At 50.6% G+C, this 24955-nt stretch overlaps 1 protein-coding gene across 5 annotated transcripts in view; it reads right to left on the bottom strand.

The window, feature by feature from the left end:
* Window positions 1-233: 233 nt before the first annotated feature.
* SERAC1 (serine active site containing 1) overlaps window positions 234-24955 on the bottom strand; it is a 59508-nt gene continuing 34786 nt past the window's right edge. For 3 of the 5 annotated variants that reach the window (XM_070073334.2, XM_089333589.1, XM_008263732.4), the window contains 8 exons: window positions 24657-24819; window positions 12804-12954; window positions 11175-11316; window positions 10252-10346; window positions 9096-9193; window positions 7285-7467; window positions 3854-3997; window positions 234-2768 (listed from right to left, as the gene is read on the bottom strand). In XM_070073334.2, the coding sequence (XP_069929435.1) occupies window positions 2632-2768; window positions 3854-3997; window positions 7285-7467; window positions 9096-9193; window positions 10252-10346; window positions 11175-11316; window positions 12804-12954; window positions 24657-24819 (1113 nt within the window). In that variant the 3' untranslated portion in view covers window positions 234-2631. The remainder of the gene's footprint in view (window positions 2769-3853; window positions 3998-7284; window positions 7468-9095; window positions 9194-10251; window positions 10347-11174; window positions 11317-12803; window positions 12955-24656; window positions 24820-24955) is intronic. The other 2 variants (XR_016234454.1, XM_089333588.1) reach the window with 2 other exon arrangements.

Raw genomic sequence — 24955 nt, 5'->3', positions numbered from 1 at the left:
GATTTGGATTTTGATTCTGTGGAGTCTTTTTTAGATTAAATTGCATATCAAAGTAACAAATATGCACAAAAATTAAGACTATAGCTCAATGAAAGTTAAGCATTCACGCAGATATCAGTGTTTTAGCCTAGAAATCTTCACATGTACAGTACAGATGACTGCTACTACATCTTATAATTGTTAAGCATAATTAAAATCAAGCTAAGAAGATAAAGCAAGGACAGATTACTAGATTACGGTCTCACAGGCGTCAGCATGTTGCTTTATTTCCTTGGAGCCCATTTCAAGAGCAATTCGGCTGAGCACAATTAGCTCTTTCCAGCATTACTGTTTCCTAACAGTGTTTAGGGTTTCTGTTTGCATTTTAAAGTGTAGCACCATTTCTATTCTGGCTAATGAATTTTTTTGTGTGTGCCTGGATTTAACCAACAAGTCAATCTGTGAGAAAACCTTAGCCCTGTTCCCTGAATGCATGTTGAGAAGTCTTTACAGCTGAATGACAAGCTCCTGCCCAGTATCTTCCAGATAACCACCGTCTCTCCCTGTCAGGCACTGCGGTTCTGCACCCAGCAAGCCACCCTGCGACTCACGGGGTTTCACCCATCTCTGTTCCTCAGGTGCTGTGTCTGCAATGTGCCAGTTTGGTTTCAGTTCCTTTCCGTCTCTTTTGTTGTAGTTGTTCAGGGATTATGTTCCCATTATCCCTCACTGTACACTTGCTTTGCTTTCCTGCTGCTTAAGGGCCCTGCCATTTCTTTTCACCTCACTTGTGTGTAATAAACTTTATTTAGACCCATCAGCCTGGCAACGAGAGGGGGGCCTCTCCAATCCACAGAATAAAAACAAACGCAAAGTGGTTTCCTGGAAAGCACAGTGATTCGATCTCTCTCCCAGATCTTACTGCTAAAGCACAGCTAATAGATACTGAGATTTTAATTAAGGAGGTTTCAATCCATTCTTGTAAGTTAAGGAATAATTGTTCTGACTATGGCTTATCTGCAACGGTTATTCAAAAACAGAATAAGAAAATGCACCAAACCCTGCTATCCCTCCTCCCGTTGTCATCCCAGTAGCTGGCCCTGGACTGATGCCAGGTGTAGTCATATTGGCTGCATTTACATCACAAGACGAATCGGTCAGGCGCTCATTAAGTCACAGCGAGGACCCCAGTTTTGGCTCTGACCATCCCTCCTATACAAGCTGCGAAAGGTTAATAAGCTCAGACTTACGATTGTCCAGCAGCTCCAATCCTAGTATCCACCTGGGAGAGTTAAAAACATCTGTTTACCAAAAAAAACCTGTACAGGAATAATTGTACAGTACTATTATAACAGCCAAAAAAGTAAGAATCTAGATGTCCCTCAACTGATACATGGATAAACAACTGTGGTGAACCATACAATGGACTATTTTTAGCCATAATAAGTGAAGTCCTGACAGAAGCTATATGTGTATGAAACATTATGCTAAGAGAAAGGCAAGCAGACAAGGCAAGAAATACATGATTTGATTCCTTTGATATCAAACTTCCAGAAGAGGCAACTCCACAGAGAAAGTTAGTGTTTGCTAATGCCTGGGGAAAGAGGAGGTGGGAAATGACGGTGCACGGATACAGGGCTTTCTGGGGGTGATGAAACTTTGTGGACTTAGTGGTAACAATTGCACAGCTCTGTGAAGATACCACAAATCTTTGCATTTTTATAAGGGTAAGTTTTATGCTATGTCATTATATCTCAGCAATGCTAGTCAAAGAAAAAGTCCATCAACATGATGTCCTGGTTTTCACACGCTGGAGGTCAATTAATACCATTTCCACATAACCAAGCAAGCAAGCAAGACAGCCCTTAGGCAGAGCATCCTGATCCTGAGTGCTGCTGCTGCAGCCCGGGGCTGGGAATACCGATCCTGAGTGCTGCTGCTGCAGCCCGGGGCTGGGAATGGTTTCCTCCACCCCGTGAGCAGTGGATGGGCTACGCCGTCCTTGCCCGGGACAAGCAGAGGAGCCGCACTCCGGGAAGAATCACTGTAAGCTAGAATGGTGTTTCACAGGCTTGCTCTCAGCATCGTGAAAACATAAACATACCAGGAGCTGGCCCTGCGTGACAGCAGCCTCTCAACCAGGACGTCTCAGGCAAGGGTTTACCTGAAAGCTAAGGACAAACGTTTCAAACCTTACAGCATGCAGGAACCCTGCACATGGCCGTCTTCTACGTTCTAGTTCCGTCTCCAGTGCAGGTGCTCTCCAATGGCATGCTTCAAGTTCAGCCGCCAGTGCTGCTCCCTCCAGAACCCGCCAGTGTTCCCACCAGATGAGCTGGGACAGTCACAGGTGGCAAAGGGCCTCTGCCCACAGCACTCGCGCTCCCAGTCACCAGACCCAGCACTGCCAACCATGCAGGGGCACCTGGTAGGCTTCTTTAAGTCACAAGAGCCCGACCGGGGCCCGCCTTCCGGGTGCCTCTTCGGCACTGGTGCTAGACCGCCTGCGGAGACCGATGCCCCGTTGTCTGCCACACTCTCCACACCACACAGATGCCACGCTGACCGCGTGCCTGCTAAGAGCTTACAGACAAAGACAACACCAGGGTTCTGGCACTGTATTCCCATATTAAAGACGGCCGAGGGCAGCTCTCAGTTTTCAAGGTCTTTGGCTAAAGTTTCACGGATGAACTGTAAAGTGCGCTGGTACAAAAAAGCGTCCTTTCTCTTCGGCTTACAGATGTTCAGGTGGTTAACGTCCACGGGAATCACGTCTCCAATGCCTAAGTCTGAAAACACACACCGGCAGTGAGTCTAAGCACCCCCAGGCACTACTGGAGGAGGTCAGGTGGGTGGCTCCCCATGCTGATTTGCTCGGGATCTGGGGCTCAACAAAGGGGCGCCCAGTTTGTAGCTTAATCATGGGAGAGCAGAGTTAGAACTGCAGGACTGTCGTCACCAATTCTTTACCCGTGTTCTGGCCTGCAGAACTACTCCTAACGGGGCAGTGGGCAGAGCGAGCAGAGCCTGAGTAGTGGCGGCTTCCAAACCTCCTGGCACCTACAGGTTACTCCTGCGCTGTCCCACTGAGGACGTCTGTCCTACAGAGATCCCGCGTCCTGATGAGAATGAGGATGTCCCACATGCGGGATTCACTCTGTACCTAAAGCCTCCAAACGGCCTCTGGGGGAAACTGACCCAGGGCTTGAGAGCCTCAGAAGGGTTTCTACATTTCAGTCTAAGAGGTCCACACGGAGGGAAGTGATGATGGGGCCAGGGAAGCCCCCGGGGTGAGGCGTGCAGGTGGTAACCGGGTGACGTGGAGGAAGGGGGCAGACAGGCTACACAAGGCTCTGCCGCTTAGGCAGCTGGCCCGGGATAGGAACCGTGCCTTTGTCTCAAGTCCCCCAAAGTCCTGTTGCAAAACTTGTGGCTGCTCTTCTCTCCACTCCTCATGGCCTTTAGTGCCAAGTGACTCCTCCCCCGATCAAGGATCTGCTACAGGATGCTGCTTCTCAGCCTGCAGACTGAGGGAGCATTTGGCTGAGTGCCGCCAGCCCCCGAGGTGACCCGAGGAGGGGGAGCAGAGGTGGCCAGGAGGGAAGGGCTTTCTGGTAGTGAAATGTGAGGTTATCTGCTCTGCAAACACAGGCCAGAGAGTCAGTTCAGATTCGGGCTCCACCAGAAAGGGGCCCACACCACAGCAGCAGGCCCCGGACATTTCCCGCAGCCCCAGGGTAGCACAAGATTCTACTTCATTGTTTCCCATCCAAATATCTCCTAAAATTGAGAAATCAGAAATGGGAGCTGATGTTGCTACTGACAAGCTGGGAACCACCAACTAGCAGCTAACGGCCACGACCGAGGCGAGTACCTGCTGACTCCACGGGCACGATGTGCAGCTTGATCATGCTGCCGATGTAGGTCGGCAGGGTTTCCACGAAATTCAGCACCTGGAAGTTTTTGTCTTTAGCAAACTCCAGAAAGTCGTCCTGTAGTGTTTTAAGTGCAGGTGAATCTGTAAAGTTATGGAGAACAGACTGTGACAAGTTCTGTTAACCTAATTCATCATTTAAAACCAATCTTTCCAGTTTGGAGAGGAAAGCAAGGTGGTGGCTTGAGTACACGTTTCTTCACTCCCCCTGCTAAGCAGCCCTGCAGATGCAAGTAAAGGGATAACCCCGGCTCAGAACGGGGGTCCAGTCGCCGGGAGGAGGGGTTCACGGTGCTTCTGGATGGCCAGAGAGGGAGCGAGGGCAGTTCGATGTGTGGGATGCGGGGCTCTCCCTGCATGATGGCTGCCACCCCACCCCACCCTGAGCACAGCAGCCCTCAAACAAGCCCACCCAGAATAACCACACAGTGCCGTCCCCCCTTCCCTCACCCTCAAGGGTGACCACAAACCAGCAGAAATTAGCGGAAGCTCCGACTGGAAAGACCGCATAAGCTCACAGAGACGCCAACCACAAAAGCAGTAGAGCTAAACAAGGAAACAGAAGTTCAAACAAACAAACAAAAAGGCCTCTAATTAGTAGCCTCCGGGTGATGAGAAATACGATGGGGCCACCACCCCAAGAGGAGGACAGTATGAGCAGGAAACAACCCAAGAACAAGGCAAGAAAGAAAACTCAGACATGTGTTTGGCTCCACAGTTACGACGCTGGTTTGGAGGGCTGTACCACATGGAGGCCTGGATTCCAGTGCAACCCTACCCCCGATTTGTTTCCTGCTAACGGACACGCCGGGAGGCGGCAGGTGATGGCTCAAATTGTGATGGAGTTTCCAGCACCTTGCTTCTGCCTAACCCAGCCCTGGTTCTTAAAAGCATTTGGTGATGGCCGGCGCCGTGGCTCAGTAGACTAATCCTCCACCTGCGGCGCCGGCACTCCAGGTTCTAGTCCCGGTTTGGGTGCCGGATTCTGTCCCGGTTGTTCCTCTTCCAGTCCAGCTCTCCGCTGTGGCCCGGGAGGGCAGTGGAGGATGGCCCAAGTCCTTGGGCCCTGCACCCCCATGAGAGACCAGGAGGAAGCTCCTGGCTTCGGATCGGCGCAGCGCGCTGGCCGTGGCGGCCATTTGTGGGGTGAATCAGCGGAAGGAAGACCTTCCTCTCTGTCTCTCACTGTCTAACTCTGCCTGTCAAAAAAATTTAAAAAACCAGCATTTGGTGAGTGAACCAGAAGATAGGAGGTCTCTCACCATCTATTTCTCACTTTCAAATAGACAAAAACAATTTAATGAAATTTAAGTTTACAGGGAGATTCCAAGATGGCAGAATAGGGAGGGAGCTTACTGCTCCGGGCTAGGGGAAGATAGTTTTTAAAGTGGAGAGGGGCAGCACTGTAATGTAGCAGGTAAAGCCTGCAGTGCCGGCAACCCATATGGGCACCCAGTTCAATCCAGGTGCTCTATTTCCAATCCAGCTCCCTAAGGTGCCTGAGAAAGAAGCAGAAATTGAACAACAAGCTCCTGAGTAAACAGGGCAAAGGATTCGAATAGCCATTTTTGAAAAGAGGAAATTCAAATGGCCAACAGACACATGACAAAATGCTCAGGATCACTAGCCATCAAGAAAATGCAAATCAAAACCACAATGAGGTTTCACCTCACCCCCATTAGAGCGGCTTTCATACAGAAATCAACAAACAACAAATGCTGGTGAGGATGTGGGGAAAAAAGTTCCCTAATCCACTGTTGGTGGGAATGTAAACTGGTGTAGCCACTGTGGAAGACAGTATGGAGAAATCTCAGAATCTGAATATAGACCTGCCATATGACCCAGCTATCCTACTCCTAGGAATTTACCCAAGGGAAATGGAATCAGCACATGAAAGTTACCTGTACCCCCATGTTTATTCCCACTCTAATCTATGGAATCAACCCAGATGTCTATCAACTAAAGACCAGATACAGAAATTATGGTATATGTACACCATGGAATACTACACCTGCTGTTTACAACAAAACGGATGCAACTAGAAACCTTTACACTTAGTGAAATAAACCAGTCCCAAAAAGACAGATACGTATGTTCTCCCTGATCAGTCGTAACTAAGAGAACACCTAAAAGGTAATCTAGAGAACTGAAATTGACACTGTGAGATGCGATGACAAGGGAACAGCCCTTGTCCCAACTGTTGAGGAACAGGTCATTTCCCCCCCACACACACTCTTTACTTAGTGTAGGGTTAATCTTATGAGGATAAAGTTAATTGACAATAGAGCTTTGTAAAAAATAAGAATGGGAATAGGAGAGGGAGGAGGAATTTGCATATATTTAATGCATGAAGTTTGTGTCCCTTAAATGAAAGGTTTCTAGGTAATATAAATAAATAAATAATAAAAATTGTCTGCTTGAGAAAAGCAACCATGGGGCCGTGCTGACACCATCGGGCACACGTGTGGTGAACTTTCCTGGAAGATGCCATAAACGTAAGGACTGTTTGGAGTTCCAGCAGCCTATCGATGCGTTCCCGTGCTAACGTGGTTACTTAGATCTGTCCAAAAGGTCTGACTCTTACTAGAGTCATTTCAAGAGCTGATGCTCTCGGAGGGTTAACACGGGGCACTGAGGTCTTCTGATTGTGAATTTGGGTTCATTTTTAAACGTTGTCCCTTGAGTTCTGAGGGCCTGGGCATCCCTGCAGCACTGTTTAATATCAAGCCCTGTTCCTTTATAACTGAGCCCCTGTGACTGATTCTAACAGTCTTTGTAAATATTAATAAATGTTACCACTGTTTAAATAATAAAAATTGACTAAAACTCAGTGGAAATTTTAAAATAGAAAATCAAGGAGCTGGTGTTGTGGTATAGCAGGTTAGGCTGCCCACAACGCCAGCATTATGTACGCCAGTTCAAGTTCCAGCTGCTCCACTTCTGATCCAGCTCCCTGTTAACGCACCTGGGAACGCAATGCGGTGCAGCTCCAGTGCTTGGGCCCCTCACCCACGTGGGAGACCTGGATGGAGTTCAAAGCTCCTGGTTTCGGCCTGGCCCAACCCCAGCCACTGGGGCCATTTGGAGGGTGAACCAGCATTGGAAGAACTCTCTTTCTGTAACTCTGCCTTTCAAATAAATAAAACTTTTATGTACAAGCCAAGAACATCTCCAGTAAGCAGAACAAAGGAGCATATGGCAAAAAGACGATGGGCCTATTAAGGCTCATGCCAGGGAGCTCAACACGGTTTAACAGGTGTTCCAGGGAGAAAACACTTACTCATCACAAGTCCCCCCCCCCCCCCCCAGTAAAGTCTCCTCTCACATGATTGTTAACCTTAATTTCCTTCGAGACAAAAAGAAAGCGTTACCCTTGCTGAGTTCTTTGACTTCCAGAGAGGGAAAGAGAAGGTAGCGAACGTTCACAGAGTACTCGGCCAAGTGTGAGCCGTGGTGGGGCACACTGTAGAAAATCATGCCCCTCGTGTTGTTTATGACTGTACTCATTTCTGGCTTCTTGGACGCTTCCACCAGCATCTTTTTGACAAGAAGACCTGGCCACAGAGAAGAAAGAAACAATGCATTAGCTAAGCTCCTTCCCTCTGTGGCTCTAAAAAAGCAAACAAAAAGGCAAAACAGAGGCCAGTGCTGTGGCATAGCAGGTTAAGCCACCGCCTGCAGTGCCGGCATCCCATATGGATGCCGGTTCGAGACCTGGCTGCTCCACTTCTGATCCAGCTCTCTGCTATGGCCTAGGAAAGTAGTAGAAGATGGCCCAGGTCCTTGGGCCCCTGAACCCGCATCGGGGACCTGGAGGAAGATCCTGGCTCCTGGCTTCGGATCAGTGCAGCTCCGGCCATTGCAGTCATTTGTGAACCAGCAGATGGAGGACCACCCCCCCCAACCTCTGCCTCTCCTTCTCTGTGTAACTCCAACTTTCAAATAAATAAATTTGAAAAATAAAAAGGCAAAACAAGAAATACAGAAAGAGAGACTTTCTTTGAAAAAGTTTGAACGGCCGTTCTCCAGCACCAGAGGCAGGGCCTCCTGACCCTGCTGGTCCTGCAGACTCTGCAGCACAGTCCCACAGACTGCTAAGATTCTGCAGGCACCTGCCGGGCACAGGACCCTCAGTCCCACTGATGAAAGCCAGGCATCCTCAGCTGGGTGCCCCACCAAGGAGAGCACTAGTGCCCTCAGGATAGCGCCGACACGAAACCCCCTCTGTGGGAAACACCCTCGACCACGGAACACACAGCTTTCTGGGAAATGCAGCTGGGAAGGCCGCTCCTCTGCCCTCCCCTGTGACGGGTCTGCAATTGCGAGTGAAGCACAGGTGCCACGGATGAGGACAGTGGACCTGAGCACATAAGGGTGCAGCCACCTGCCTCTCGGCAGAAATCCTGGCTCTGGCTCCTGAGCTCATCCTCTGGACAGGTTACAGGATGCCTGTCTGCAAGACAGAAGCGGGTAGGGAGAGCATGGAGGGGTGGGAGAAGCAGCAGATGGGGCAGGGAAGAAGAGAGGGGAACCCCAGGGCCAGCCACGAACCCTGCAGGATGCTTGCAGTGGGCTGAGGGACATGCTGACAGCCACTCATTGCCAGTGAATGAAAACCCATGCCTTGGGGCTGGTACTGTGGCTCAGTGGGTTAAAGCCCTGGCCTGAAGTGCCAGCATCCCATATGGGCTCCAGTTCTAGTCCCGGCTGCTCGTCTTCCAGTCCAGCTCTCTGCTATGGCCTGGGATAGCAGTAGAGGATATCCCAAGTCCTTGGGCCCTGCACCCATGTGGGAGACCAGGAGGAGGCTCCTGGCTCCTGGATTCGGATCAGTGCAGCTCCAGCCATTGTGGCCATCTGAGGAGTGAACCAGCAGACGGAAACCCTTCTCTCTGTCTCTACCTCTCTCTGTAACTCTTTCAAATAAAATATATCTTAAAAAAAAAGAAAAGAAAAGAAAACCCATACCCTTCCTGAATGGCTTGTTACCTGTCATTCCCTTCGAAAAACAAACACGCAGAAGGAGAGTAGTCATTTTCAAACTCCTGGCCATAGTCAAAAACGTTAGCTCGGGGTGGTGAGGGCCACCAGTAAGTAAAATAGAGAGAATGCAGGAAGCTCAGGGTGGTCAGCATTGCAGACTAGCCGCTTGCGACGGTGCTGTCCAGAGGAGCCCCCTTACCTCCCATGCTGTGTGATACCCAGATCACTGGCCGATCTCCAACACCAGCAGCTCTGAGCTTCCTGAGAAGTTCGTCGCTTCTGAACGCAATGGACTTCCTGAAAAGACAAGAGCAGCAGGCGTGACAGGCGGCCACGATCCCCCAGTGGTGCCCGTTTTTATTTGCTACGTCCTCCATTCTGGAGTTAGGAACACCCCACCTCTGCTCGATTTCTGAAGCTGCTCTCTCCGCTGGTGCCTTAGCACTGGTAGTGAGGGGCGTCTATGGCTGCATCGGGCCACTCACTGGCATCCACTCACAAGCACTGTTTGAGCCTCTAGGGGTGTCCGCGGTCCTACGGCCCGACCGCCCCAGTTCTGGGTTGTGCGCATCCTTTCTCATCCCAAGGCCTGGCAGTGCAAGTATCATGAAAGACTGCTACCTTTTTCGCTAGCTTTAGCCCTGCTTATGCTGCAAACATCAAGCTTTCATCGTGTGAGTTTATTTTTTAGGAATAGTAGGAAGCTACTAGAATCAGGGAGCTCAAAGTAAGTCACCTTCAGACTCACAGGGAACTTCCAAACTGTCTAGTCTGGAGGTTCAACCTGTGTACCTGCGGACACCTTCCTTCAAAACCAACGTCCTGCAAGCTGGAGGGAGAGCAGGGCTCTCACTCTTGCCTGGGACCCTCGTCAGGGCCACCTGCCTGGGTTCTGTGCCAGGGCACAGTCTGAGGGTGCAGACTAGGCCAGCTCCCTCGGTGGCCTGCAGAGGGAACTCGCCAGACCAAGGCTGCACAACCCAGGTCCCTTGAAGCCCTATTCTCTGTACACACCGAGCACGTGGGGCCTGCGAGGGCTGCAGAAGCCACCACTGCTCTGCATCGGGCTCTCTGCTTCCATGAGTCAGTGATGGGAACACAAATGCTAAAACGCCGCTTTCACTGCCGGTAGAAAGGAGGCAGGAGCTGTGGCTGTGGAATTCAGTCCTTTACTACGACAAGTGCACACGAACTGGGTTGAGCCCAACAATGTCTCTAGGCCTCTACTCACTCACTGCTTATTTCGAGCTAATTCCCACTAGAAGGAAGAGAAGAAAGGCTAGTAAGAAAATCCCATCTGTGGCATCAAAAGAGGACTGGTGTGTGGCCTGGGCCCGTGCCCCTTCTCAGGTTACCTCTCCGTGGGGCACCTGGCCCTCCAGTCACTGAGGCTGGTGTCGTACTCCACGGATATGATGCGCAGAGCGGGACAATCTCTCGCTAACCACGTCTAAACCAAAGAAAAGGTACGTGAGGACACACGTGGACAGCCACCACCCCAGTGACTTCCTAGCGATCAAAACTTACAGCTGAAGGCCTCCTGCAGTGCTGACAACTGGGTGAAGACGGCTTTGGAATACAAAGGTGACAGCGAAAACAATGTGTGATTTTACCTTTCTATGTGTCCGGCCACACTGCGATGTCAGTACATACACCCTGAGGCCACTGAAGATGCCAAGAGAATATTCTCGATCTTACTTTGCTATAGCCAAAGCGAGGTCTGTTCTGGGGCCTCGACCCAACTGAATTTGGGAAGCCTGCGGCAGGTACTCCGATCTCAGGACAGGCGGAACAGTCCGAAGGTGAGATCTGCCCCGAGGACTCGCACACACTAACGGTCACAGTGTGGACCCTGCGCCCCAGTGCCACAGGAAGTGCACAGCACTGCAAATCTTTCCGCCTGGAGGCTGCACCGCGACCCAGCCCCACGCGGCCGCGGCACCAACCCAAGTGAGCTCTAGACCAGCTCTAAAGGCATTCCCTCCGCACCTCAGGGAAAAGAAAGGCCAGAGAGGACCACTTCTGCAACGTCTTTCTCGCTTATGATCATATCCTGGAATCAGCTATTACAATGCAAGTGCACGATCCCTCGCTCCTGTTTTTACGTAACGCAATGTTCTTACACTACACAGGTGCCGAGCGTGACTGGTTAGGGGACACACTACGGACGTCCCTAAGGGAAAGAAGAACTGCCTGGGGAGAGATCCCAGCCCCAGGGAGGCTGCGGCAGCCACACTGCTCGGGGCGTCGTGCGGGGGCCCTGGGGGCCGCGCCTTACCTTGGGCCAGCATGTTGTGTACCTGTCCTCATCCTCCAAAGCCTCTTCCGAGACGGCTCGCTCACTGTCCTGCTGCCGCCAGGTTTTGAATGCTGCTCCCATAAGGCCATGAATAAAAAGGACATCGGCTTTAATGGGCTGACTGACAGGGGAGAGAGTTTTAAAAAGAAGCAGAATAAACGCATTACTGCTATGGAAACCATCTATACAGCATTCTCTGTGGCTGGCGCTCTAGCAGCTTTAGGCGATGCAAACTAAAACCTCACAGAGCAGGCTCTACACCCGCGAAGGGCTTGCTGATGAGCCCTGGAAGGAGTCCTGGCAAAGACGCACCCAGCACGCTCACTGCTCTCCCTAGGAAAACGGAGCAGCGTCTAAGCCAGGCTGACCAACTACAACTGAGGGTGCCGATCAGGCAAGTGCCAGACACCCTGGCCAGGCTCCCCTCTACAGAATTCCCTAAGAAGATGCCACACATCAAGAAAAGTACTGAAGACACTACATAGCAATATGCAAATACAGCTTCAAAGTCACTCCACATGAAAGAGATTTTCAAAAATTTACCAAGGAAACTATAGTGTTAATGAGATTTTAGAAACATTCTTTGGATATGACATATGAAAAATAACAGTACAGTTGTAAGCTAAAGTACATACACAATTATTCAATACATGTATGAAATACATTACTTTAATATTTACAAGTTAGAACAATCCATTTGGCTGGCGCCACGGCTCACTAGGCTAATCCTCTGCCTTGTGGCGCCGGCACACCGGGTTCTAGTCCCAGTCGGGGCACCGGATTCTGTCCCGGTTGTCCCCCTTCCAGGCCAGCTCTCTGCTGTGGCCAGGGAGGGCAGTGGAGGATGGCCCAGGTGCTTGGGCCCTGCACCCCATGGGAGACCAGGATAAGTACCTGGCTCCTGGCTTCAGATCAGCGCGGTGCACCGGCCGCAGCAGCCATTGGAGGGTGAACCAACGGCAAAGGAAGACCTTTCTCTCTGTCTCTCTCTCTCACTGTCCACTCTGTCAAAACAAAAACAAACAAAAAAAAACAAGCAAAAAAACAATCCATTCAAATTTTTAAAAAGTTCCTGAAGATATTTTTATGTATCTTATGAAAGTCTAAAGCATATACAATTGTTTTCATTGTAGTCTCGCAATGATAACTGGCAACTGTGACCAGAACAACCTTAGGAAGGCCCACGAGACAGTTTGTCAACTCTTCCCTCCAGGCTGCCATCGATGTTCTCCTGGCCTGAGCTCCAGGCCCAGGCTCGTCTGGCTGCTTGCACACAGCAACGTCCCCATCTCCTTCCCAGACAGAAGGCCTCCTACAATCCAAGTAGACATGCCCAGAAACAAGGACAGCATGCGGCGCAAAGCTCCGGAGTGGCAGGTTACACGGTGAATGTGACCTCGCCGGGCGGCCTTCTGTGACACCGCAGCTAACTCAGCCAGCGCCACTTCACAACCACCTCCCGCCCTTCTGCGGTTAACTGGACAAACTGCTGCAGTCAGTGAGGTTTCTGACTTAGTTCTAGGAACGTAACTCACTGAAATTATGCACAAGTAGGCCCTGCTGGTTCCCGCGCTCAAAGGCAACGCGGTGCTCTGCTCCGCTTCTCACCTGGTGCGACACTGGGGGTGCAGCACGTACACGCCGTCCTGGTACTTCTCCTGCACGGTTTCCCGGTCCAGGTTGGCCAGGGTCCTGGCAGCGTGAGAGGCCTCCATTATGTGGTGAGACTTCAGTGCTTCCGCCATTAAGGAGACCCAGCCTGTGAGAGACACACACCTCCTCAAACGCTGACGCGGATGGCCTCGCGCTGCCCAGGCAGGTTCCAACAGAAGAGGCCAGCACCAGGCACCAGGCACCAGGCACGCGCGGGGGCTGCCCCTGGTGGAGAAGCCCGGGCACTGCAACTCTACTCTGCCCCAAGATCCTGTGCCCCTGGCACAGGCCCCTTCAAGGGTTCCATGGAAGGAAGAGGTTGCAAGAACCTTCTTCTTCTTTTTTTTTTTTTTTTAAAGATTTATTTATTTATATGAAAGTCAGAGTTACAAAGAGAGAGGAGAGGCAGAGAGAGAGAGAGGTCCTCCATTCAATGGTTCACTCCCCAGTTGGCCACAACAGCCAGAGCTGCGCCGATCTGAAGCCAGGAGCCAGGAGCTTCCTCCGGGTCTCCCACGCAGGTGCAGGGCCACAGCAGAGAACTGGGTTGGAAGATGTCGCTCCCCCTCTTCGTGGAGGAACGACACTAAGCCCTGCCTAGGCTTCATATCCGAGTCACGTTTCCTATCCGAGTCACGGCACCATTATGTCGCTCCCCCTCTTCGTGGAGGAACGACACTGAACCCTGCGCTGTTCTTTTGTCTGCTCGGCCCTCCCCGGGTTTGCTGCTGGTTCTTCCCGGGTTGGCTACTATCCCTTCCACCTCCGTGGAAGGGCAGTTCCCCCTGGCCACATTCCCCACTTCCGCAGGGGAGCGGCACACCGCCGGCCGGCTTTCTCGGGGGCTGCACAGGTGTTCCTTCAGCTAGATGTTCCCCTTAGCTGTTCCTCGTAGATGTTCCTGGTGCATGTTCTCTCTCTCCTCCTTTATAGTCCTCCTCCGCCAATCCCAACTCGGCTGCCCACACGCCGAGTACGCTGCTCTCCTCCAATCAGGAGCAGGTCCTGCTGTTTATTGGCTGAACTGGAGGCAGCTGTGTAGAAGCTGTTTTCTTCTCTCCCAGCGCCATGTTGTGGGAGAGCAGATGCATAGAATAAGTCTTAATTCCAGTAACTTAGTCTAGTCCGAGTTGCTCCCCACAGATCCCCCTTTCTTTTTATTTTTTTGGCGTTGATACGCGCCTGTCTTCGGTGCCCTGCGGCACACACTCTGCTCTGCTTGCTAGAGTTGCCACAGGTTCTTACAAGTCCTATCAATCAGGCAAACCGAATCCGGGTCCTCTCTTCGCCATGTTGTGAGGAGATTTTTAGGCGCTGATGCGTGCCTGTGTTCGGTGCCCTGCAGCGCATGTTCTGCTCTGCCTGCAGGGGCTTACAAGCCCTAACAATCAGGCAAACCGAATCCAAGCCTTCTCATTGCCGTATTGTGGGGGAGACTTATTAGTGTTGGTTCATGCCTATCTTCGGTGACCTGCAGCTCATACTCTGGTCGAGCCGCCTGTTGGTGCTTACCACCCTAATCAGGCAGACCGAATCCAAGCCTTCTCATTGCAGTATTGTGGGGAGGCCTTATTGATGTTAATTTGTGCCTGTCTTCGGTGACCTGCGGAGCATAAGCTGCTAGCCGCCCGCAGGTGCTCACCGCCTTCCTAATCAGGCAGACCGAATCCAAGCTCTCTCATTGCTGTGTTGTGGGGAGGCCTTTCTCTATTTCTCTATCTCCGGGCATTCCTATTTCTCCTGTTTTACTTCTATCTACCAGCATTCCTATTTCTCTCATTTTACTTCTAAACTTCTGTTTCTCTTATCCCTGCGGCTTCCCGGCGCCCGCCCCGAGGCTGCTCCTCGGCACCTCGCCCCGCGGCAGCTTCACGGCTCTGCGCGGCTTCCCGGCGCCTCGCCCCGCCGGCAGGCTCCCGGCTCTGTGCGGCTCGGCTTCGCGCGCACACCCCGCGGTCTCCACGCCCCTTCGCGTCCGAACCACGGCCTTGCGCCAGCCCCGCGTTCCCTATCCATTCACGCCCCGTGCTCTCTCTGCACGCGGCGGCTTCCGCGAGTCACACAGCGTAGCTTACGTCTCTGCCACTAGCATTCAATCCAAGTTCCCTGGACTAACCTGGCGAATTCCAACCTGGTGGCCCACATCTCTGCCTCTGGTTCCAGATCTTCGCCTCTTGCTCCCCGGGGTGACTTGAAGAATTCCAAGATGGCTTACGTCTCCGCCTCGGCCTGCACTCGCGGCTTCATCCTCCCTAACATTTTTCTCTACCCGGTATGTTTCCCTAAGTTTTCTTCCAACAATATTCCTCCCTCATTTCTCCTGGCCTCTCCCCACAGTCCGTATCCAAGTCTAAGTTTCTTATAGGTTTCACTTTCACTTTCAACCTGCAGTCCGTATCTAAGTCTAAGTTTCTTCTTGCTTTCACTTTAAATCCTAACTTCTTTCCCACAGTCCGTATCCGAGTCCAAGCCTCCTCCAGGTTTCACTTTCGCTTTCAATCTCCTAGCTTCCCTGCCATAGTCTGCATCCGAGTCTATGAAAGCTTTCACTTCGCTTTCAATCCTAACTTCTTTCCCACAGTCCATATCCGAGTCTATGCCTAGGCTTTCAATAGCTTCTTCTGGCACCTTTTCCGTCCGGCTTTTCCCTAGGCTGTTTGCTAGTCTCTCTCTCCGGTATTTTCCACTTCTTCCCGTTTTTTCCCTCCTAGGTTTCCTATCCGTCCTAAGTTTCCTATCCGAGTCACGGCACCATTATGTCGCTCCCCCTCTTCACGGAGGAGCGACACTAAACCCTGCCTAGGCTTCATATCCGAGTCACGGCACCATTATGTCGCTCCCCCTCTTCGTGGAGGAACGACACTAAGCCCTGCCTAGGCTTCATATCCGAGTCACGTTTCCTATCCGAGTCACGGCACCATTATGTCGCTCCCCCTCTTCGTGGAGGAACGACACTGAACCCTGCGCTGTTCTTTTGTCTGCTCGGCCCTCCCCGGGTTTGCTGCTGGTTCTTCCCGGGTTGGCTACTATCCCTTCCACCTCCGTGGAAGGGCAGTTCCCCCTGGCCACATTCCCCACTTCCGCAGGGGAGCGGCACACCGCCGGCCGGCTTTCTCGGGGGCTGCACAGGTGTTCCTTCAGCTAGATGTTCCCCTTAGCTGTTCCTCGTAGATGTTCCTGGTGCATGTTCTCTCTCTCCTCCTTTATAGTCCTCCTCCGCCAATCCCAACTCGGCTGCCCACACGCCGAGTACGCTGCTCTCCTCCAATCAGGAGCAGGTCCTGCTGTTTATTGGCTGAACTGGAGGCAGCTGTGTAGAAGCTGTTTTCTTCTCTCCCAGCGCCATGTTGTGGGAGAGCAGATGCATAGAATAAGTCTTAATTCCAGTAACTTAGTCTAGTCCGAGTTGCTCCCCACAGAAGAGGAGCAGCTGGGACTAGAACCGGTGCCCACAGAGGATGCTGGCGCTCCAGGCCAAGACATTAACCTGCTGTGCCACAGCGCCGGCCCCACAAGAGCCATTCTCTTTACTTAGAAGATCTAATACAAATTCCAGCTACTAGATGTGATGCCACAAAACAGAAGAAAATACTATGATGTTTTGTGTTGAGTAAGAATTACAGAATTCAGTGGATATTACTAGTTATAGTTAGTCCATCTGATCAGCAATCATATTAGCCTCCTGTACAAATGAGGAAATTATTTTTTAAAAATTTCTACTTATTAATCTTTTATTTTATTTGAAAGATGAAAAGATAGAGCTCCCATCAGCTGGTTCACTCCCTGACATGCCTGCAATAGCAGAGGATGTGCCAGGCCAAAGGCAGGAGCCTGGAACACAATCCAGGTCTCCCTTGTGGATGGCAGGGACCCAACCACTTGAGCCACCACCGGCTGCCTCCCAAGGTGTGCGTTAGCCGGAACCTGGACTCAGCCCCAGGCACGCTGACATGGGATGTGGGTATCCCAAGCAGCATGTATCTGCGGCACTAAACACCTGCTCCAAGCAAATTACTTTTTTTCAAGATTTATTTATTTATTTATTTGAAAGGTAGATTTACACGGTGATGGGGGGGGGGGGCAGGGAGAGAAACAGAAAGATCTTCCATTCACTGGTTTATTTCCCAATGGTTGCAATGGCCAGGGCTGGGTAAGGCTGAAGCCAGGAGCTTCAACAAGGTCTCCCACATGGGTTCTGGGGCCCAAGCACTTGGGTCATCTTCTACTGCTTTTCCCAGGTGCATTAGCAGGCAGCTGGACAGGAAGTGGAGCAGCTGAGACACGAATTGGTGCCCATATGGGATGCCAGCATTGCAGGTGGCAGCTAAACCCACTATGCCACAACACTGACCCTGGAAATTACTTCTTTTTTTTTCTATTTCTTTTTTTTATTTAGTAAATATAAATTTCCAAAGTACAGTTTATGGATTACAATGGCTTTCCCCCCTCATAATTTCCCTCCCACTCGCACCCCTCCCATCTCCCACTCCCTCTCCCACCGACTCTGATCATATTTAGACAAGGCCATGGTCAAAGTGGAAGTTCTCTCCTCCCTTCAGAGAAAGGTACCTCCTTCTTTGATGGCCCCGTTCTTTCCACTGGGATCTCACTCACAGAGATCTTTCATTTAGGCATTTAGGGTTTTTGTTTTTTGTTTTTTGTTTTTCTAGAGTGTCTTGGCTTTCCATGCCTAAAATACTCTAATAGGCTCTTCAGCCATATCTGAATGCCTTAAGGGCTGATTCTGAGGCCAGAGTGCTATTTAAGACATCTGCCATTCTATGAGTCTGCTGTGTATCCCATTTCCCATGATGGATCGTTCTCTCCCTTTTTGATTCTATCAGTTAGTATTAGCAGACACTAGTCTTGTTTGTGTGATCCCTTTGACTCTTAGACCTATCAGTGTGATCAACTGTGAACTGAAATTGATCACTTGGACTAGTGAGATGGCATTGGTACATGCCACCTTGATGGGATTGTACTGGAATCCCCTGGCACGTGTCTAACTCCACCATTTGGGGCAAGTCCAATTGAGCATGTCCCAAATTGTACATCTCCTCCCTCTCTTATTCCCACTCTTATATTTAACAGGGATCACTTTGGAAATTACTTCTTTTTTTTTTTTTTTTTTTGGAAATTACTTCTTACTAATAAATTGTTTGATGTGTAAAAGTCTTATAAAATCTGAAGGTCAGGAAGGAAGAACTGTATTTTAAAGAGAGGTAAATAGAAGAAGTATGGACAATATTATGTACAGCATGGCTTCCTTTAAAATATTTTTGTTCTTAAAAACTTTATGTACCCAAACACATATAGAAGTATGTACATGACACATACACCTGCAGAAACATATGAAAATCTTGAAAGATACACCAAATTAAAGCAGTTCTTATCTCTTAGGAGGGAGGAAGGGAGGAAGAGGGCTGTGGACAAGGGGTAGGTTTAACTTTCTCGCTCTGTTTTCTGCAGTACTAATAGTGAGAATCTACTTCATAATACCTTGTGGTCAGAGAAAACTGGGCTCAAGTCTCTCTTCCTTGCTTACTTGCTGGGAACTTCAGTCACTCTTTAGCAACTCTGAGCTAAAGGAAGGTTTAAAAATGAATGTGTAGGGGCTGGCGCTGTGGTGTGCTGGTTAAGCCACCGCCTGTAGTGAGGCATCCCATATGGGCATAGGTTTGAGTCCCGACTGCTCCATTTTCAATCCAGCTCTCTGCTGTGGCCTGGGAAAGCAGTAGAAGATGATCCAAGTCCTTGGGCACCTGTACCTGCATGGGATACCTGGAAGAAATGCTTTGCTTCTGGCTTTGGATCAGCTCAGATCTGGCCACTGCCACCATTTGGGGAGTGAACCAGTGGATAGAAGACCTCTCTCTCTCTCTCTCTGCACCTCTCTGTAACTCTGCCTTTCAAATAAATAAATAAATAAATGAATCTTTTTAAAAAAAAAAAAATGAATGTGTAAAACCACAGGCCCAGGAGGCACCCAACAGCTGACAGCTGCTGCCCTTCTCCTCAAAGACAGAAGTGTGATGATGGCGGGAGACCAGTGTCTTAATACTCCACGAGTGTCACACTATTTCTTTAACAACATTCAAATGCACAATTCAGAAGATTCCTCTTCAAAATCTGTTAAATATTTTATAATAAAAGATTTTAAAATTCTACTAGTAAAGATATACAAACATATTATGTGGTATGTATAAAAATATGGCTTTGTTTTTAATGGAATCACAAGAAAACAAATAAGAAAAAATATGGCCCGAATAATTTCTTCGGCATTTTTCAACTGACAAACTATTTTCAGCATATCTCAGATACTACAAAATATCAAATAACCCTTCAAAAATCTGCCTTTTCAAAATATTCACTGCTGGGGCCGGTGCTATGACACAGTAGGTTAATCCTCTCCCTGAGGCACCAGTATCCCATATGGGCGCCAGTTCTAGTCCTGGCTGCTCCTCTTCCGATCCAGCTCTCTGCTATGGCCTGGGAAAGCAGTAGAAGATGCCGCAAGTCCTTGGGCCCCTGCACCCACAAGGGAGACCCGGAAGAAGCTCCTGGCTCCTGGCTTCAGATCAGCTCAGCCCCAGCTGTTGTGGCCAATTGGGGAGTGAACCAGTGGATAGAAGATCGACCTCTCTCTCTCTCTCTCTCTCTGCCTCTCCTCTCTCTGTGTAACTCTTTCAAATAAATAAATCAAATCCTTAAAAAATAGTCAGTGTTTTTACATCACATAGCATCTGAACACTTGTTAATGCTAAAAAGGAGTAACTAAAAGCAGCATGGAGTGTGGAAGGCCTGCTTCAGCACCTGCCGCACTTCCCGGCTGTGTTCATAACCTCAGAGCAACAACAATCGCAGTCTGCTGGACACCCTTCCAAATCTTTAGAAAAAACAGCCACAGACACCTAATTTACACTTACACAATATAGCCCTATCTGCATTCTTTACCAAATCAGGATCATGCCAGTTCCACTGCTCTGAGACTTAATTCTGCACGAGGTACAAGGTAGGAGTGGGAGGGGCGTACTGAGAACTAAATGAGGCCAGCAGCTGAGAGCCACAGAGCTCACTGGGCTGTCCAGCAGAGGTTCAAGTCAACCAGGAGGACTGAGAATGTGGAGTACGGCCAGGTTCCACTCGAGGAAGGGAGGGCTTTTGCTTGTTTGTTTTTGATAGGATCACGTTTCTGTCCTGCTTTGAATCCTCTAGTCTCCATTCCATCAATGAGCCTAAAGACAGGTGAACAGAAATCACCCAAGTAAAGCAAAGAGAAAAAGAAATGTAGTGAACAGGCTCAGTGAACTGAAAAACAGAACCAAGAGGTCTAACAAACAACAGAGATTCCATAAGGAGAGAAGAGAGAAAGCGGAACAAAAGGATGAAAACATACAGGCTACCCTGGCTGGAAAGTTTCCACATTGGATCAAAAACATCAACACGCAGATCCCCCAAGATTCCATCAGCTCAGGTGGGCCCCAAGCAGGAGAAATCTCACAATGACACCAGGGTCACAGTGCTGAAAACCAAACACAGAAATCTTAAAAAGAATCCAGATTTACAAAAAAAAAAAAAAAAAGAAAGAAAGAAAAAGAAAAAGAAAAAAGAAAAAAAACACACAGAACACAAGTGGGAACAAGCGGGACTTCTTACTAGACAATGGACACCAGGGGGGAGTGGGACGACTTAAAAGGCTGACAGGGCAGGTGCCGGGGCACAGCAGGTTAAGACATGGCAGGTTGGACACAGCAGGTTGGACACAGCAGGTTGGACACAGCAGGTTGGGACACAGCAGGCTGGGACACAGCAGGCTGGGACACAGCAGGTTGGACACAGCAGGTTGGACACGGCAGGTTGGACACGGCAGGCTGGGACACAGCAGGTTGGACACAGCAGACTGGGACACAGTAGGTTGGACACAGCAGGTTGGACACAGCAGGTTGGGCACAGCAGGTTGGACACAGCAGGTTGGACACAGCAGGCTGGACACAGCAGGTTGGACACAGAAGGTTGGGACACAGCAGGTTGGACACAGCAGGTTGGACATGGCAGGTTGGACACGGCAGGTTGGGCACAGCAGGTTAGACACAGCAGGTTGGACACAGCAGGTTGGGCACAGCAGGTTGGACACAGCAGGTTGGACACAGCAGGCTGGACACAGCAGGTTGGACACAGAAGGTTGGGACACAGCAGGTTGGACACAGCAGGTTGGACATGGCAGGTTGGACACGGCAGGTTGGGCACAGCAGGTTAGACACAGCAGGTTGGACACAGCAGGTTGGGCACGGCAGGTTGGACACAGCAGGTTGGGTACAGCAGGTTGGGCACAGCAGGTTGGACACAGCAGGCTGGGACACAGCAGGTTGGACACAGCAGGCTGGGACACAGCAGGTTGGACACAGCAGGTTGGACACAGAAGGTTGGGACACAGCAGGTTGGGTACAGCAGGTTGGGCACAGCAGGTTGGACACAGCAGGCTGGGACACAGCAGGTTGGACACAGCAGGCTGGGACACAGCAGGTTGGACACAGCAGGTTGGACACAGAAGGTTGGGACACAGCAGGTTGGACACGGCAGGTTGGACATGGCAGGTTGGGCACAGCAGGTTGGACACGGCAGGTTAGACACAGCAGGTTGGACACGGCAGGTTGGACACGGCAGGTTGGACACGGCAGGTTAGACACAGCAGGTTAGACACAGCAGGTTGGGACACAGCAGGTTGGGACACAGCAGGTTGGACACAGAAGGTTGGACACAGAAGGTTGGGACACAGCAGGTTGGACACAGCAGGTTGGACATGGCAGGTTGGGCACAGCAGGTTAGACACAGCAGGTTGGGTACAGCAGGTTGGGCACAGCAGGTTGGGCACAGCAGGTTGGACACAGCAGGCTGGGACACAGCAGGTTGGACACAGCAGGTTGGACACAGAAGGTTGGGACACAGCAGGTTGGGACACAGCAGGTTGGACATGGCAGGTTGGACACGGCAGGTTGGACATGGCAGGTTGGGCACGGCAGGTTGGACACGGCAGGTTAGACACGGCAGGTTGGACACGGCAGGTTAGACACAGCAGGTTGGACACGGCAGGTTGGACACGGCAGGTTAGACACGGCAGGTTAGACACAGCAGGTTAGACACGGCAGGTTGGACACGGCAGGTTGGACACGGCAGGCTGGGACACAGTAGGTTGGACACAGCAGGCTGGACACAGCAGGTTGGACACAGCAGGCTGGGACACAGCAGGTTGGACACAGCAGGTTGGACACAGCAGGTTGGGACACAGCAGGTTGGGTACAGCAGGTTGGGCACAGCAGGTTGGACACGGCAGGCTGGGACACAGCAGGTTGGACACAGCAGGTTGGACACAGAAGGTTGGGACACAGCAGGTTGGACACAGCAGGTTGGACACGGCAGGTTGGGCACAGCAGGTTGGACACAGCAGGTTGGACACAGCAGGTTGGGCACAGCAGGTTGGGCACAGCAGGTTGGACACAGCAGGTTGGGCACAGCAGGTTGGACACAGCAGGTTGGGCACAGCAGGTTGGGCACAGCAGGTTGGACACAGCAGGTTGGGCACAGCAGGTTGGGCACAGCAGGTTGGGTACAGCAGGTTACAGCAGGTTGGGACACAGCAGGTTGGGGCACGGCAGGTTGGACACAGCAGGTTGGGGCACGCTTGGGAGGCCACATCCCACACTGCAGTCCCTACCCCACCTTCCCAATCCCCACTTACTATCCCACTTCCCAGCCAGCTTCCTGCTAACGCATCCTGGCAGGAGGCAGATGATGGTTCAAGTGCTTGGGACCCTGCCATGCACACTGGAAACCCAGACAGAGTTCAGGCTCCTGGCTCTGGCCTGGTCCAGTCTTAGCTGTTGCAGGCATTTGGGTGGTGAACCTGTGGATGGACGCTCACTCTTTCTTCCTCTCTCTCTCTCTCTCTAGGGCTTTCAAGTAGACGAAAAAATAACATTTAAAAAAAAAGTGTTGTAAGAAAAAACACTGTCAACAAAGAATTCTGTTTATAAAGGCAAAATATGAAAATAAAAGAATATACTAGAAATACCGAGGATGGTTTTTAGGCCGGGGGGAATTAGATCAGATATAAATTTAGACATATGAAAAAGGAAAAGGACCGGAGATTCTAAATATATAAATATCTGAAAGAGTCTCTGTTAGATTTCTTAAATGTCATTTGACTGTTACTCTGGTTTGAATGTGTTCCTTCCAAAATTCAGGGACTGCCAGTGTGGCAGTAGGAAGGGGCAGGGAGGGGCTCTAAGAGCTGATTCGGCCATGAGCGCCTCCCCCTCTACAGGCACAAGGCTCTTACAAGAGGCTTCTGTGCCGATGGCGCCAGCCTGGCCTGCAAGCTGGTCAGTCCGCCCTCTGCAACGTGAGCATGCGACAAGAAGGCCAGAAGACGGGTGCGCGCTATCTCCCCAACCTCAAATAAAATTCTAGAAATTAAAAAAAATGTATAAAAAGAGGAATCAATAAACCTCACAGTAAGCAGAAGGGAATATATAAAGAGTAGTTTTAAATTTTTGAAGTTATAGGCCGGCGCCGCGGCTCACTAGGCTAATCCTCCGCCTGTGGCGCCGGCACTCCGGGTTCTACTCCCGGTTGGGGCGCCAGATTCTGTCCCGGTTGCTCCTCTTCCAGGCTCTTTACAGAAAATATTTGCTGACCCCTGAAAGAGACTTCACCAAAATTAAAATCCTCTGCTGATCTGAAGATACTCTTAAGTGGAAATTCAGTTTCTGATGCGTGCATATGTAAGGACATATGACTGATATGGGTATGTACAAATGACTGCATCTACCTACTGTATGCACATGTGCACTTCTGTGTATACATTACCTATCACTTTCCACTGGAGGAGTCAAGAACCAAAGACACCCCAGGAGCAACCAGCACTCCCAGCACCTCGTTCGTGGTCTCTAATAATCTCTAGTAAAAATGGAGTACCTAAAGGAACTGAGCCTGAAACATCTGACTACACCACAGAGTACGGAACGGCCCTGCAAAACGAAGTGGCCATATTACAAGGATGCAGGGGCCAGTTTGCCAGAGTTTCCACAAGCCAAAGCTGGGAAAACAAGGCATCAAATTACTAAGCACAGGAATAAGTTATAGACCTCTTACCAACAGGAATCCCTGGGTCATGTTGATAAGAAAGGGAAGGAGAGGCGGAGACAGCCCGGTGGGCAGAGGGGCAGAGACCACTCAGAACCCTCAGCTCACTCAGATCAATGAGCAGACCCCTATTTAAGTGGGAAGTGCTTCAAAATCATGGAAAAAATCCCAGGGAAGGGAGAGAGGGAGGGAGGACAGGAGGGCTGAAAACAGAGAGAGGAGGGCTTCTGGTTCTGGCAGAAGACCAAATGCTGAGAAGCAATGGAGAGGGTGTGCTACAGCGGAAATCACGGTCACAGCCATCAGGCAGAGACTGGATCAGGCAGGGCTTTTCAGAGAATGAGGGGCAGTAGCTCAAGTATCGCCCCACAGCTTCTTAGCTGCAAGAGGGCAACAAAGCTACACCACGGCCTCTGTCAATCTGACTATGCCTCTTGGTTAACCAGATCCTATCAAAAATTCTATAAAAAATCGATGCTTATCATGGCAGAACTGTCCTGGGATCATGCACACACTGATTAGTGTAGCTAGGGACTACCCACAATCTCAAGTAATTCCTTGTTCCTACCAGATTAATAGGCTAAAGGACCCAACTCAACCTAAGCAGTCTTCAGTGTGCCGTGAGGGGGCGGGCGGTGGGGAGCACGCGGTGCGGAGAGCCGTTACCTGAGCGGACGATGGCGGCATGCAGGTGCTCGTTCAGAGCCATGTTCCCGACGACTCGCAGAATGTTCCTCTGGACTTTGGGGCAGTCCTTGTGAAGCCGGTAGAGCCTCTGCAGCAGCTGCAAGCCTCCGTTTGCTTCGATTTTATCACAATGTGTTGAGATCTAGCACAAAGAAGCAGTGAAAGCTCACTTACGTTGTACAAATTCACGAGGAGGGATGACAGCGCAACATGGTGGGGACGGCCGGGGGCTGCTGCTGGAGGACAGGGGGGCAGAGGCCAGAGCTCTCAGCTGACTC

This window comes from Oryctolagus cuniculus, chromosome 5 (assembly GCF_051225735.1).
Source record: "Oryctolagus cuniculus isolate XC-2025 breed Fujian yellow rabbit chromosome 5, ASM5122573v1, whole genome shotgun sequence".
Lineage (NCBI taxonomy): Eukaryota > Metazoa > Chordata > Mammalia > Lagomorpha > Leporidae > Oryctolagus > Oryctolagus cuniculus.
The sequence above is the reverse complement of the archived record's forward strand: the minus strand, read 5'-3'. Positions and strand labels throughout refer to the sequence as shown.